At 34.4% G+C, this 15,417-nt stretch overlaps 1 protein-coding gene across 4 annotated transcripts in view; it reads right to left on the bottom strand.

Moving 5' to 3' along the window:
• The window catches only part of TASOR2 (transcription activation suppressor family member 2), a 69,682-nt gene that overhangs the window by 40,690 nt on the left and 13,575 nt on the right, over window positions 1-15,417 (bottom strand). For 2 of the 4 annotated variants that reach the window (XM_063098849.1, XM_063098850.1), the window contains exons 1-3: window positions 2,384-2,493; window positions 2,286-2,305; window positions 2,093-2,189 (exon numbers count right to left, since the gene is read on the bottom strand). In XM_063098849.1, coding sequence (XP_062954919.1) covers window positions 2,093-2,189; window positions 2,286-2,305; window positions 2,384-2,409 — 143 coding nt within the window. In that variant the 5' untranslated portion in view covers window positions 2,410-2,493. Of the gene's footprint in view, window positions 1-2,092; window positions 2,190-2,285; window positions 2,306-2,383; window positions 2,509-15,417 lie in introns of those variants that run through there. The other 2 variants (XM_063098851.1, XM_063098852.1) reach the window with 2 other exon arrangements.

Here is a 15,417-nt window from a genome sequence, read left to right as displayed (position 1 = left end):
AAAACTCGGCAATACTGTAATGCCTACCATGCAATAGTAGCACAGAATGAACCAATTCAGATTTTTATCATTTCCTGACTACTTGTTCCTTTTCTAAAACTTATTTTGAAATACTTTTAGACTTATAGAAAATTTGCAAAAACAGTACAAAGAATTCTTCTATACTCTTCATCCAGATTCCCCAAAGGTTAACAGCACACCATGTTTGCTTTGTCATTCTTTTTCTCTATACATACACGTTATTTTTTCCAGAATCATTTGAGAGTAAGAATGCAAACTTGATGCCCTTTTTTCCCAAATACTTCTCTTTGTTTCCTTTAAAAAGGAAATCTTCTTATACAACCACAAAGCAATTAATAAAATCAAGAAATTCACAATGATATAGTACTATCACATAACCTATACCTTACCCAAATTTTTGCCAATACTTTCACTAAGGTCCTTCACAGCAAAAGAAAACAACTTCCAATGCATGATGACAGAATGCATTTAGTTATGTCTCTTTAGTTCCTTCTAATTTGTTATGTTTTCTTAGTCTTTATCTTCAATGACCTGATATTCTGAAGAACACAGACCATTTTGCGAATGACCCTCAATCTGGGTAGGTCTAATGTTTCCTCCTGGTTAGACTGGCAGAAACACCACTGACAAAAGTGATATTGTATCATTCTGTGTGTCATATCAGGAAACATATGACATGTATTTCATTAATGAATAACCTAACCACTTAGTTAAGATGGTATCTGCCAGTTTTTTCCACTGAAAAAATCTACATTTTTTTCTTGGTGATTAATGAGCAGGCTGTTGGAAAATGTTGTGTGGTACGCCAATTGGTGATTTTTCTAATTCCATCATTCTTCCTACATTTATTGGTTGCATCCAATAGTGAGGAAGAACTTTTCCTTCTCTCCCTTTTATTTATTCACAGAATTCATAGTTTATTTTATGGGTTATAATACTTAGGCCTCTTCTTTGAAAAGGCCAACAGAAAGAAAATAAATTCTGATAGCACACCAGCTGTCACCTTATATTTCAACTAAATTATGTTCATCTTTCAATGGTTTGGGGTACCTGGCAGACAGGGACCTTGAGCCCTAGCCTTGCCCCCACTGCACATCCAGGCCAGGTAGGGAAGCCAGCTGCAGGCCTGGGGGGGCCTGGGCCCTAGACCCGCCCTTGCCACTTCCACCCACAAATCCAGGCCATCCAGGGAGCCAGCTCTACCCTGGGGATCCTGAGAATGGGGGCTGGGATAGCCCTGCCCCACCTATAACCAGATCCTAGAAGATACTTATTAACCACGTATATTTCTTTGGGTGTGTGACTTATCTGCTCATGTCCTTCACCAAATTTCAGCTTACATTTTTCAGAGTTCTTTTTGCAATAAGGACATTGGAATCCTTGTGTGTTTGTTTAAAAAAAAAAGACAGAGAATACAATAATGATTACCAGAGGCCGGGAGGGGTGGGGGTGGGGGGTGAACTAATGGGGACAAAACTATGCTATCTACCCTAAGTGAATCACTGTGCAAGATACGCATTTATTGAAACAACACACTATACCCCCCAAAAATAATGTAAATAAAATTGAATTTAATGAAAAAAAGTGGTCTGGAGTACAAACTAAGAACAGGATGAACAAAAAGATTTCGGAAGTTCACAGTTCCTCAGTAGAAAACATTCATTATGATAATGTATTACAATGTAAATACATGTAATAGCTATTTTTTTTTTTTTTTGTAGAAAATGACATACTGCAAATCTTAACAAAGACTTAATAATAGGATTAAGTAGGTATAATCTGCTTTATTTGTGATCCAGACAAATCTAATTTGTTTCTTAAGGAAAGCCAAACTTCTAGTATTAAATATCTTGAGAAGTCATTTCCCCATGAATGAATTAGAATTTAGGTCTCCCGTGTCATGGCTCTTGTGCTTTATACATCTACCCAAACATACCCTAATCTAAAACCAAGTACAATTGCTATATTTCACACCAATGCCACCCCATCAAGACCTTGAAATGAGAATTAAAAAAAAGAGAGAAAACTTTTAATATAAGCATTAATAAAAGACACAAAATTTAATACTTACAGTGTTGGAATCACTGTACCATAAGTGGACCAAAGAGTTATATCACACAGCATACAGCCTTGAATAATTAATTTCCCTTTCCAGGGAGACATGAGAACTTTAAGAAATAAGGGTAAGAAAGAAATTGATTATTTATAAATGAAACATTTACTTGAAAAGAAAAAGTAAAGGAACCAATGAAATAATTTCTTACCATTTTCACTGAGTTCAAGTCTAGAAAAAAAAAAAAAGCATTTTTATAAGAGCAAAAGAAACAAATCCAGTAAAAGAAAGTATGCAAATATTACTTACATGCTTTTATGATCTGGTCCTGCCATCTTTTTAGATTCCTTGTACTGAAAAGCTACAATCACATAAGGACAGATCTGTCTGGGTCGCTCAATAAGAGTGTTGCCCGAAAGTTCATAGAGGTAATACTGAAAGAAGAAAAATATGTATTATCAGGTTAGCACTATGGAACTACATATATACCAAGTTTATCTCAACCCCACCCAGCTCTGAAATTTAACACATTAGGTTCAGAAATCTGTCTTGGGTATTATTTATTCCCAGGTGACTATACCTGACTCAGTTCAAAGGCACGGAAATGACTTGTCTTGTGGGAAATCTTGTTAGTATCTGCAGCCATATGGCAATCATAGCCAGAAGATGGCCTAGTATAGTTAGTAGTATAATTCTCAGACACAAACTTGACTTTTCCCTAGAATAAAAATATTAAGACTGATGAGATTGTCTTCAAATAGCAATAACCTTTACTCTAGGATTCATTTAAATGTAGCCTAACAAGGGTGTAGATGTGTTTCCACTAACATAACTTAGATATTTCAGGGCCGGCCCGTGGCTCACTCGGGAGAGTGTGGTGCTGATAATACCAAGGCCACGGGTTTGGACCCCATATAGGGATGGCCGGTTTGCTCACTGGCTGAGCGTGGTGCTGACAACACCAAGTCAAGGGTTAAGATCCCCTTACCGGTCATCTTTAAAAACAAAACAAAACAAAACAAAACAAAACAAAACAAAACAAAACAAAACAAAACTTAGATATTTCAAGGCCAACAATAGTTTTAATTGTCCATAATCCCCTTAAAGTGGTACTAAAACTTTTTGTGCATCTGGGCATCTTTCTGAGGCAAATGTCCATAGATTTTATCACAACATCAAAGGAATACATGAATCACCACAAATTTAAGGGAACCATTTCTTTAAAATCAAAACTATATAACCCACCATCTTTTATGCTAGTCATTGAACAGCTATTGAGTGACTATAACATAAAAGATGACAAACAAAATCTAAAATTTCAGAAGATGAGTTTCCAAACTGAAGTATTATCAATTATAAATTACAGACCAAGATTGTGTTGGCCCCCTATATCCAAGAGTTCAACCAACTGTGGATCAAAAATATTTGCAAAACAGACAAACACCAATAAAAAGTAACAATACAGCAATAAAAAATAATACAAATAAAATACAATGTAACAAATATATACATAATATTCACATTGTACTAGATATTATAAGTAATCCAGAGATGATATAAAGTATACATACAGAGAATGTGCATAGGTTATATGCAAATATTATGCCATTTTATATCAGGGACTTAAGCATCTGAGGATTTCGGTATCCAAGCAAGGCCACGGAACCAATACCCCGTGGATACCAAGGGACAACTGCACTTCTGTTATGCCAGGGCCCATTAAGTCAGATGGAGCAAATACACAGTGAAGTGTTTAGTAGGTGGCTGGCCCCAATCACTGAATAGTCACCAGTATTTCCCAATACAGTACATGTCTCCCCAAAAAAGCAAAAAAAAGTTTACCATGTAATAAAATATCATACAAAGATTTAAAAAGTTGTTCTCAATAATTTTATTTTATTTTTTTATTTTATTTTATTTTTTTTTAAGATGACCAGTAAGGGGATCTCAACCCTTGGCTTGGTGTTGTCAGCACCACGCTCAGCCAGTGAGCAAACCGGCCATCCCTATATAGGATCCGAACCCGTGGCCTTGGTGTTATCAGCACCGCACTCTACCGAGTGAGCCATGGGCCGGCCCTCAATAATTTTAAAGACATAAGAAAATGTTCACGACATAATGTTAAGTTAAAAAAGAATTAGCACATAGGTGTACACAGTATGAACTCTTCCTTTAGGTTAAGAAATCATCAATATTTATGGAAAAAATAAAAATATACAAAATATATATCAAATTTACCAAAGTGGGATGTGGGATTATGGGCAATTTTTATTTTTATAAGAAGAATGTAATTACTTTTTTTTAAAAAAGATTTTTGTTGTTGTTAAAGTCCTGCCTCTTCATTTATAGGACCACCAAAAGGCAATACTAAGAAGCAAAAGAATATAAACAGCACTTCTCAGTAAGCAATCTCCTCTACCTTCCCCCATCAAACATCTTATGGCCCTAGGTGTGCCTCGCTTTTGTGAAATTAAGTAAGAAGGACTGACAGCATATAGGTAAAAACTAAGCAGCAATCTCCAGCGTGACAGAGTGGCAAGAAACCAAGGTTGAGGTTCTAACTCAAGTAAAAAACAAATGCCTATTACCTGAGTTGACAGGCATACTTTCTGCAGCAGAACTATAGTACTTATCACAGAGCAGGAAAAGGAAAACTGAGAGGAAAAGCAGTGATTGTATTTCAGAGCAATGTTACTTTTCCTCCAGCTCTTGAGGAATAAACTCTGGAATATGAAGAGTTCTCTTAAAAAAAAAAAGTCACTTTAAAAAAGTCAGTGTTGGGTTTATAACCAAAGAACCTAAGATAGTAAGGAAGCTAAAACAAAAACAATAAGACAAAAGAAGACGAGAGAAACATCCTCAAAAAGCCCACCAACACGTAAAATCAGAGTTTTCCTACTATTTGGGTAAAAATTCTAATTGTATGATTTACTTAAACTGCATTGTTTAGGACATTAAAAAATTTGTGAGGTCATCAGTTCTACATGCCACATGAACCTGTGAACAAGATCTGGATGTCTTAAGAATAAACAAAATAAAGATTTCTTACTTTGACAATTTAAAGCAGACAATGAATGTAGTTTTTAAAATTCATCTTCTATAACTGTAACCACATCATGTTATAAGCAACTATTTTCTGTTATTTCAGGTTTAAAAAGTGTCTCTGACAGGAATAAGAGGAAGACTTTTCAGTGAATACTCAATTATTTTGAAGTTTTTTTAAAAAAAATTTATAGACGATCTATTAAATGAACAAAATAGTTTTGTTTTTAAAGAAAATAAAAAATAGTTTTGATTTCCCTGAATTTGGATAGTGGTCTTTGGCGAGAACTATGTTAAGCTAATACCTACAAAAAAATATCATAGGCAGATAACCTTCAGTTTTTAAAAGAAAATTTCATAAAAGCACATCTAGGCTTTACCTTAATTAGATTAAAAATTACAACATAACCAGATTTCCCTTGATACCATGGTCTTGGATGAAGACAGTCTGAGTATTTGGAAATGTATACACCTATAAAAGTATAAAATATAGATTAATTTACACTTAAAAAAACCCCTATTTACACAGATACAATTCATATGTAGGGCTACCTTTAACTGAACAAAACTACACAAATAAAAGCCTATTTAAAAAATCTGTTTTGATACTGCTTACCTTTTAAAGAATTACTATTTGTGATATTCTAAAGGTATGAAAACATTAGAGTTAAAAATATATCTGTTTGACAACCAATTTTCTAGTCGGGTATAATAACTGGATATAATAAAAAAAAATCACATTCTTGGAAAATAATAAATCTGTCTGCTTTTTTTTTTTTCTCTGTGAAATCATTCAACTAAAAGGCCTATGGTAACCTGAATCTCAAGTTATTCTTCACAAAAAATATCAGTAAGTACTCTTATTTAGAAATATGTGCTGAGAGTTTACTAAATGACAGGTTCTCCACTAGACAGTGGTGATCACGAAGGTAAATGAAACAGGGTCCCTGCCTTCAAGAAGCTTATTCTGCTAGACTGTAAATCCCATTAAGGCAGGCATTATATTTGCTGTGTTTGCCACTGTAGCCACAAGGTGACCCAAAATACAGTAGATACTTAAATCTTTGTCAAACATATGATGTATCTGAGGGCACAGAGAAGTGAAAACAAGTATCATTAAATGCTATAAACTGGAATGTATAAAGAACTAAAAGAACACAGAAATAATGTAATTAAGTTTGTCTGAGCAAGAACAAGTTCTTTAGACAGAGAGAGGAATGAAATCCTAAGTAGAGAAAGAGAAGAAACGAAAGTATGGAAGCATAGAAGATCTTAAATTATTTAGGACATAGGCCACAGTGCTGAAATCAGGGGAGAAAGTGGTATAAGCCAAGACTGAAAAGGAAGGCTGGAAGTGGACAGTAAAGACCTTTATATTGACCTGATATCAGCTTAGACTTTATTCTGTAGGCAGCAGAGAACCACCAAAGGTTTAAAAAGCAGCAGATTGCCCATAAAAGAGGAGAGACAAAGTGAAGCAAGACAACCAGGTAGAAAGCCACTGTAAAATCGAAGACAGAAGAGAAGAATCCCAGCAATGCAGCAGAGGTGAAAATAAGGAGGAAAGGACAGACTTCATAGATATTCCTCAAATGAGGCATCTCTTTTGAAATATAAAATTATGACAATGGGCAAGAAAACCTTGATATAGTAGAAAAGAGCAATGAATCTGTGGTCAGAAGTTTGGGTTCCAGTTAGAAATCACTCAAGTGGGCAGGGTGTGCCTGGGTCACAGACACATAAAACCACAGTGTTCTCATGGAGATTTAAAAAGATCAAAAAGCTTTTAAAACTGTAAAATACTGCATTAATAGAAAGTATTACTATTATACACAGAACTATCCAATTCTATTTGAGCCAAAAACTTTAACACATATACAGGCAGTTGTGATATTTTACTACCAACCCCACATATGTGTTTATGAGGTATGTGTATTTGTCAGGAACCATCCAGCTTCTACTTCCACCACTCTACTGAAGCAAACCTCTCAAACATCAGCAATACAGTCATGGGATTGTAGTAATGTAGGAAATGGCATCATTTTTTTGAGATGTAAGCTGAGATGTTTATTTGTAGGTTACTTTCAAAATCTTCAGAAAAAAAACCAAATGAACTTTAGATGATGGGTATATTATACCATGCTCTCTACTTTTTCTATATATTTGACTTTTTCACAACAAAAAGGAGTGGGTGAAAAAATAGCAGAGAAAAAAGTTTTATGTAGTGTTATTGGGGCTATGAATTTATCAACTTCAATGTCCTTCAGAAGATATGAGTTGAATTTAAGTTTAAAATTTTTTTGTTTTACATAGTTACCGCATGACCCAGAAATTCCACTCCTAAGTTATATACCCAAGAAAAATGAAAACATGCCCACAGAAAAACTTGTACACGCATGTTCATAGCAGTACTATTCATTACAGCCAAAAAAGTAGAAACAACCCAGATATCCATCAACTGATAAATGGATTTAAAAAATGTGGTATATTACTCAGCCATAAAAAGGAATAAAGTACTGATACATGCTACAACATGGATGAACCTTAAAAACATTATTCTAAACAAAAGTTACTCACAAAAGACCATATATTGTATGATTCCATTTATATGGAAAGTCCAGAATAGGCAAATCTACAGAGGCAGAAAATAGTCTAGTGATCGCCCAGGGCTGGTGAAAGTGGGGAATGAAGAGTCACTGCTAATGACCATGGGATTTCTTTTTTGGGTGACAACTCTGTGAATAACTGAAAAAACCCAAACAAACAAACAAACAAAAAGAAACCCAACCAACCATTAAACTGTACACTTTAAATGGGTGAATCCTATGGCATATGAATTATATCTCAATAGAACAGTTACTTAAAAAAACAAAAAAGTCAGCAGGAAGCTAGCCATGAAGCCCAATAATCTTTCTTAGTCTCAATCACCACATTCTGTAGCACCTGGCATTGCTAATCACCCCTTTTCTTGAGATCCCTCTGCTTTTTGTGAAGCTCTACTTCCTGATTCTCCATCCAATGGACTGCGCTTGACTCTTCCTCATTCTGTCCTCCCTCATCTCCACACATTCTGGTCCCATTGACAATCCAAAAGTTCTGTTCTTTGCCATCTTTTCCTACTACACCATCTCATGTAACAATGTCTTGGCTTCAACTAACACTTCACCTCCACCACTCCAGTCCCAAACCTGGTTCTAATTAGTCTCTTTCCTAACTATTTTTACCACCTGTAGACTATCTTTCAGAAACATGAAAATATCATTATTTCTCAAATTTAATTCATAGTAGTAGTACTGTCCACTTACTGAGAACTTACTAGGTGCAAGGTTCTGGGCTAAGCACTTTACATTTAATTCTCACATTTAATCCTCACAACAACTCTAATAAGGTAGTTTAATTTGTTTTACAGATGAGGAAACTGAAGCTCAAGAAAATTTAGTGCTAATTCATGTTCTTAACCATGAGATTACTTCTGTCTTCTTTATCAGCTTCTGTGCTCATCTGCTTCTCTTTCTGTGTCTCTTTTCTATTAATAATATCACTATAGTATAAGTTTAAAACTTCATATTTAATTATTTCTTCTCTCGTACCCCTCACATTCCAGAGTTGCCAAGTATGGTCAGTTCTATCTATTCTCCATTCCTATTGCCATTATGATAGTTTATAAGAGATCCTTATGACAGCACTAATCTCTTTTTATTGAAAAATACTTTTAAGTTTCGGACTCAAAGTTCATTTTACATGTTTGAAGTGCTGGCCCCAAAGATTATATTCTGTTTGAAATTAATAAAACTGACTTGTAATATAGGTATCTTATGTAATTAACTAACCTCACTTCACCTTGTAAAAGAAGAGATTCTTTTTTCTTCACAGACCTACCTTTGGCCGGATCACCCAGAGTGGTGATAACACTGCTGCCAACACAGAGCCCACGCTGACATACCAATTTTGCCTTTAAGAAAAAGTTATACTTTGCTTATCATTACTAGTCTTTGGAGAGAGAATGAAATAATGCTATAGTCTATAAACTTTAAATATAGAATCTGTTCACTGTATGATTCATGGCAAAAAGCAAGCTTATGTAAAACAATCATTTTTTTTCTTTCTTTCTTCCTTTTTTTTTTTTTTTTTTTTCAAAAGATGACTGGCAAGGGGATCTTAACCCCTGACTTGGTGTTGTCAGCACCACGCTCTCCCAAGGGAGCTAACCGGCCATCCCTATATAGGGATCCGAACCTGTGGCCTTGGTGTTATCAGCACCACACTCTCCTAAGTGAGCCACGGGCCAGCCCTAAAGCAATCCTGTTTTGATGAACAGTCCAAAGTTTTTCGTAAAATCTTACCATTTCTATTAACAAAAATGTCACTGGCAAAACCAAATTAAATGATGTCATTTATAAGTCCTCTCGTGAAGATTTCTTTTCCAATTATAGCTTTAGAACCATTAAATTTGAAAATGTCTTATCTCTAAAAGTCATTTTTAGTATGAATCCATAGTGTGTCTTATCTGCATTTAGATGATTAAGTTAAAAAGGGATAAGCTCTTCTGATATTACTATATAATCCTTATATGTTAGTGCTAATTATTCTTCAGGCAAATCTGCTCTTATTCTTTATAAACCATCAACCCAACCAAAGTATTACCTTTGAATTATTTTAAGTTTTGACAATATATCTCTAGCATTGCTTAAACTGTATCCACGAAACCATACACATCTTTGGAGACATGCCCTGTACAAAGTAGTTTCCTTCTCCCATAATTTAGGTATAGGAAACAATATGAATAGTTGATCTTCAAATAAAGGTATGAAACAATTCCAATTAACTAGAATGCTGAAAGTGTTCATCTTATCCCCCAAACCATGTAACTTCAACTTGAAAAACCTCCACAGGGAACAGAAAATATCTATATAAACAATGAACCAGAATGGAAAAATATCCACTCACTCCATTAAAGGGCATTACTGACACTGAAGAAACCTGTATTAATCCAAATCTCACCACAAGTTTACAAATGTATTTAAAACTAGACGGAAAGTATGAAAAGTTGTAGAAATCAAATCTTTTTCATGATTAGCTTTCACTGCCATTTATGCTGCCACTAAACTAAGTAAAAAAAAAAAAATAGTTCTAATGAACTATTAATCTTACAAATCTTATAGAAATGAACCATCAATATTTAAGACTAATGATACCATTAATTTTATAATATTAATATCACAAAATAAATTTTCTACAACCTAATTCCCTTACCTGATTTTCAGTTTCAAACAGAAGAAACCCATAAGTTTCTTGAAGTTCTTCCTGAGTATAGTTACTTGCTTTTTTTTGTTGGTAAAAAGTTTTATACTGCATAAAGAGAGAATAACCAAATGCTATAAACATGCTCTTTGTCTTGCAAATTAATTTTAAAAAAATATATCACCTGAATTCCTCCTGCTAAAAGACTAATTGAATATATTTTTCTATTCCCTAGAACATATTACTTTCCAAGTGACTATTTCCAAGGACGAATGATTTCGTCTGAAAAATGAAAGCTAAAAAGTACCAGGCTTACATAACAAAAACGATCGATCTATTTCTTTTAAAACTAAAACAAAACCATCACACAGACACAGTGTGTACCAAGTACCTCACCTCATTTAAGAAAATGTCATTTTTCACCAAAGTCACTTGACTGTACTGAAAACCATGCTCAGATGCAGAGTCCAAGTAAGAAGAATGGAGAAGTGAAACTGCCCTCTGGAAGAGAGAGTCTGAACTCAAGGACACTGTCTCAAAAACTGTAAAACACAAACAAAAATAATGCAGCTGTTTTAGACAACCAAAGGATGGGGTTAAAAGGGGCACACTGAATACCACTCAAAAGCATCACCTATTCCCTGCCTGTATAACTAAGAAACTCATGAAGTGTTGGGGCTACCGTATCTGAACTATCATAACAAGTATAAAAAGACCTCTTATGTGAAGGAAATAACCTAAATTACAACTGAGGGTGAATTACTTTTAATTACAGGAGCTAAAATATGCACTGTCAGATCCCTTATGTCTTTTGGTTTGAAGCTGTGCACTATAACCGCAGTAGGTCAAAAGCAGATACAACTGTATTGTCAAGGTTGTGGTAAGCAATCTCTAAAACCAGTGTTTCTCATCCTTTAATTTTTTAAAACCTACGCCACATTCTGATAAAGGTAGGTTTTCCATCTTCTCATCAAATCCCCAAGTCTGTTAGATTCCTTTTAAGGGGCCCACTATTGCCCACTTACCAAACACAATGGAAATCATTGTGTCTCTGCAGTTTCCTCACCAGCCAAGAGAGGTCTATTAAATTTTACTTTCTATGAGCTGGATTATAAAATTTTTTTTCATTTTACAAAGTAAAACTATATTACATTTTTTAAAGAGTGATTTTTTTCAAACCACACCCATGTGCTACGCCAGAGATTGTGATATGCTCCTCCCATGAGAGGCATGTTTTCTAACTGAGAATTACTGATTGGATCAGTAATTCTCTTGGCTGACGACCTTTTGTGCTTTTGATTTTACAAGTCTTCACTTCAGGAAGAACTGACCCTAATGAATGCTCGTAATATTTAACCATTTGAACTGTTGTACTCTTTCTATTCTCTTTTTCAGTCAAGGTGGGGGAGGTTTACATCCCTATTATAAATAATGAAAATGAAATGAATTATATAACACAAAGTTTTGATCATCTAACATAAATAAGTACATTAATATGGCTTCCTACTTTTATCAAAACTCTGCCAACTGCATTAAAGTTCACAAGTTAGAGAAAAAAGCACTTTAATTAAAATTAACTTATGAGTAACATAAATAACAAAAACTAGACTATTACAGAAAACAAATATTTCAGCAAACTTAATTTGAATGAAACAGTCCTAATACTTTAATTATCAAGATATTTAAAAAATCCTCTAATAAGCTTCCCAGTATCAAAATGAAAGATTGCAAATAGGAAGGAAGAAAAGAAAAAAGGATGAAAAGTTTAGGAAAATTCTACAGTTGGTGCTCCTGATCTATTTACTTATTCTAAGTTTTACTTCTGCTCAGTCTCACTTCTTCCTTCAGTATCAGTGCTGGAAAAAACTTGGAAATTCTGAATAGATTCAAAGAGCAAACCAGGGATAATAGTTACAATGATACCTTTTTAAGATGTATTACTGAAAACAAAGGAGAAGACTGCATTTTCTTTTTTTATGTGCATTTTCAAATTCATCTTACAAATGATCTGCATTGCTAACACAAACAAAAACCAAGAATCCTTTAGAAATTATAATTTTGGAAACTTTATGTTTAATATTTTTTAAAAAGCAAGATAATTTTTAAAAAATCTTAGTATGTATATACTCTGAGTTCAATATTTGACAAACATGTTCACAGTGAAAGAAATAAAAGTAAAAAACAAGACATTAACAGGTAGGCACAGATTTTAAGTTTGGGAGGTACTGAATACTAAACACATCCCCATTTTTGATCATCATAATGCACAATAATAAATAAAAAACTGTGAGAGATGGTGCAATTAAAAAAATAACAAAACCATTTAATTTTAACACAGTAATTCCCAAATACATGTGGTCAGAGAATACTTTAACACCAGTGTGGGGAATACTGTTCTCAATAAAGCTAATGATTAAAAGCAAACAAGGAAGAACAAGTAGCAAATGAGTTAACTACTTTGTACTTATATATTTTTCCTTCCAAAACTATTTATTTATGGTTAAAAATGCTTCTCCTTAAGGTCAGCATTCTCCAAACAATAGCAAATCTATAAAAGTAATAATGTTATAGTTAACAGAAGGAAAAGCACGTCAAAAGCAAAGTTGTTGGAAACCATAGCTAATCTCGTATCTTTCATGACTCCATATTAATGACCTTAATTACTCTCAAGAAAGTACAAGTTTCCTGGTCTGTAAGTGAGGAGATGCATGAGAATTTTATCCAGAAAATTATTCGACACGCTCTCTTCTTTTATACTTTCATTTAGGAGTCTAATTAGTGCACCAAACAATACGAACACTTCATAAACTGCACCTTTCTCTTGGTCCTGGGGGTCTCAGGAGGCAGGACTACATGTAGCCTCTGCCAGGAGTCCCTCAGGGAGCAGGGCCACATGCAGCCCTGCCAAGAGAGTGAAATACGGTGAGTTGCTCAAAGCACACCTTGAGCTAGGGGCTGCTACCTGGGGAGGTAGTCAACCACAGACGAGACACAAAATTCTGGGGCTTAGCGCACACACTAAGCAACTTTATCGGATAAAAGCATGTCTTATATATGTTTTAGCCAGTTATAAACCCCTCCCATACCTCCCCGTTTCCAAGGCAACTCAATAGGAAGTCTTTCGTTTGTGATTAAGCTTTGCGAAGTTTTGCTGACCCAGTCTTTTTGCATTTCTGCTGACAGTCTACATCCTGGAGAGCAAGAATGCCTCCATCTTTTAACAGGTGTTCTTCTTCATTTTCCTCCAATAAACGAATGGCCTCACTTTTGCTGGGCAATGCTCTTGCATTGTTTAAACATTCAAGGTTATCAGAATATAAAGAAAATGAAAAGGGGGCTATTCAAAGAAACCTAAAACAATATCTAAGAAGGTAACTTGAAAAGTATCTGTCTGTAAACTATTAAGTGTATCCCTTAGGGCTTAAGTGATCAATAAACAGAATGTGGAGAAAGGTTAAGTTCTATCACAATGGCCCTGGAAACTAAGTTTTCCAATAGAACACCTGGCTTTTGGCCCATTTCTCTGCTGTTTATGTGTTCAGTCTTAAATGTTTATACAGGTTGGATTTAGCCAAAGTGCCCTGCAATAACCTTCCCCCTTTTTCAAAATCCATCATAGAGATACTGAGCAAATCTGTTTTTGAACACTTCTTTCTCTTTTCAACTTCTAATAGGAATTGGAAAAATTACAAATCAATTTCTGAAGCTATGCCACAGGTACCTGTTCTCTGTTTTACAAACATCTGGTCTGAAGGCAGATGATGAAATAAACTAACATCAACAACTTAGGTGTCACAATAATTCTAATTCTAACAATATCTAGCCACTGAACATCTTCCTACAAAAGGATTGCAACTTATATCTGTTAATACTAACAATGCTTACATATTTTATCTAGTCTAAGTAAGCCATTTGAAGTTCTTTTTTTTTTTTTTTTTTTTGTCTTTTTCGTGACCAGCACTCAGCCAGTGAGTGCACCGGCCATTCCTATATAGGATCCGAACCCACGGCGGGAGCGTCGCCGCGCTCCCAGCGCCGCACCCTCCCGAGTGCGCCACGGGCTTGGCCCCATTTGAAGTTCTTAAAGAACAGTTGTTCTCTCAAAGTTGTTGAAGGAACAGTCCATTCCTTAACCACTTAATCCTAAAATGTATTACCTTTACTTTTAAGATATTAAAAAATAGCTGGTTTAGAACATATTTTAGACTACAAGTTGGCAGGACCTAAAAGAAAAAAACTCAAATGTGCATACCCAATAATCATTACATTTCTAGGAATCTATTCTCAAGAAAAACTAGCACACGTGTGAACACACGGATGTTCCATGCATTAGCATCTATAATAGCAAAAACACTGGAGAAAACTAAGTTGCCATCAACAGGGAACACTTTGCAACTATTAAATGAAAACAAGGTAAATCTCTATATATTGATGTATAAGGATATCTATTATTCACTACCGAGTAAACAACATATATTATATAATGTCATGTTGGTTAAAAAAATAAAATAAAATATAAAATTATGTGTTTGAAAGTGTACAGAAGAAAACCTAGAAGGATGGGAAACCAAACTGTTAATAATAGCTAAACGAATGAATACTGAGACTGGGAAGTGGATAAAAGGGGAACTTAAATTTCTTACCTTGTACATATTACTACAATTTAGGTTTTTCTTTCTTTTTGGGTGGCTGGCTGGTATGGGAATCCAAACCACTGACTTTGCTGTTTTAACACCGCACTCTAACCAAATGAGCTAACAGACAGCCCAGGTTTTTCTTAACGTAAGCATGTATTATGTCCACCATTTAAAATATCTCAATTCAAAATAAAGAATAAATCATAATTTCAAAGAAATACAAATAGAGGAATATATCTTTTATTATACAATTTGAAAACTTCATCACCTATCAATTTTGGACTAGTGATTATAAAAAAAAATTGCAGCTACTGGAAATTATAATTTTAAAAAGCTCTCTTGTTTTACATGATCTAAATTAAAACTAAAAAATTATTTATCATTGTAGTTTGGATTCATTAGTAATAATTTATAATGCTTAGT

This window comes from Cynocephalus volans, chromosome 6 (genome assembly GCF_027409185.1).
Source record: "Cynocephalus volans isolate mCynVol1 chromosome 6, mCynVol1.pri, whole genome shotgun sequence".
Lineage (NCBI taxonomy): Eukaryota > Metazoa > Chordata > Mammalia > Dermoptera > Cynocephalidae > Cynocephalus > Cynocephalus volans.
This window is presented reverse-complemented; position numbering and strand designations above follow the sequence as displayed.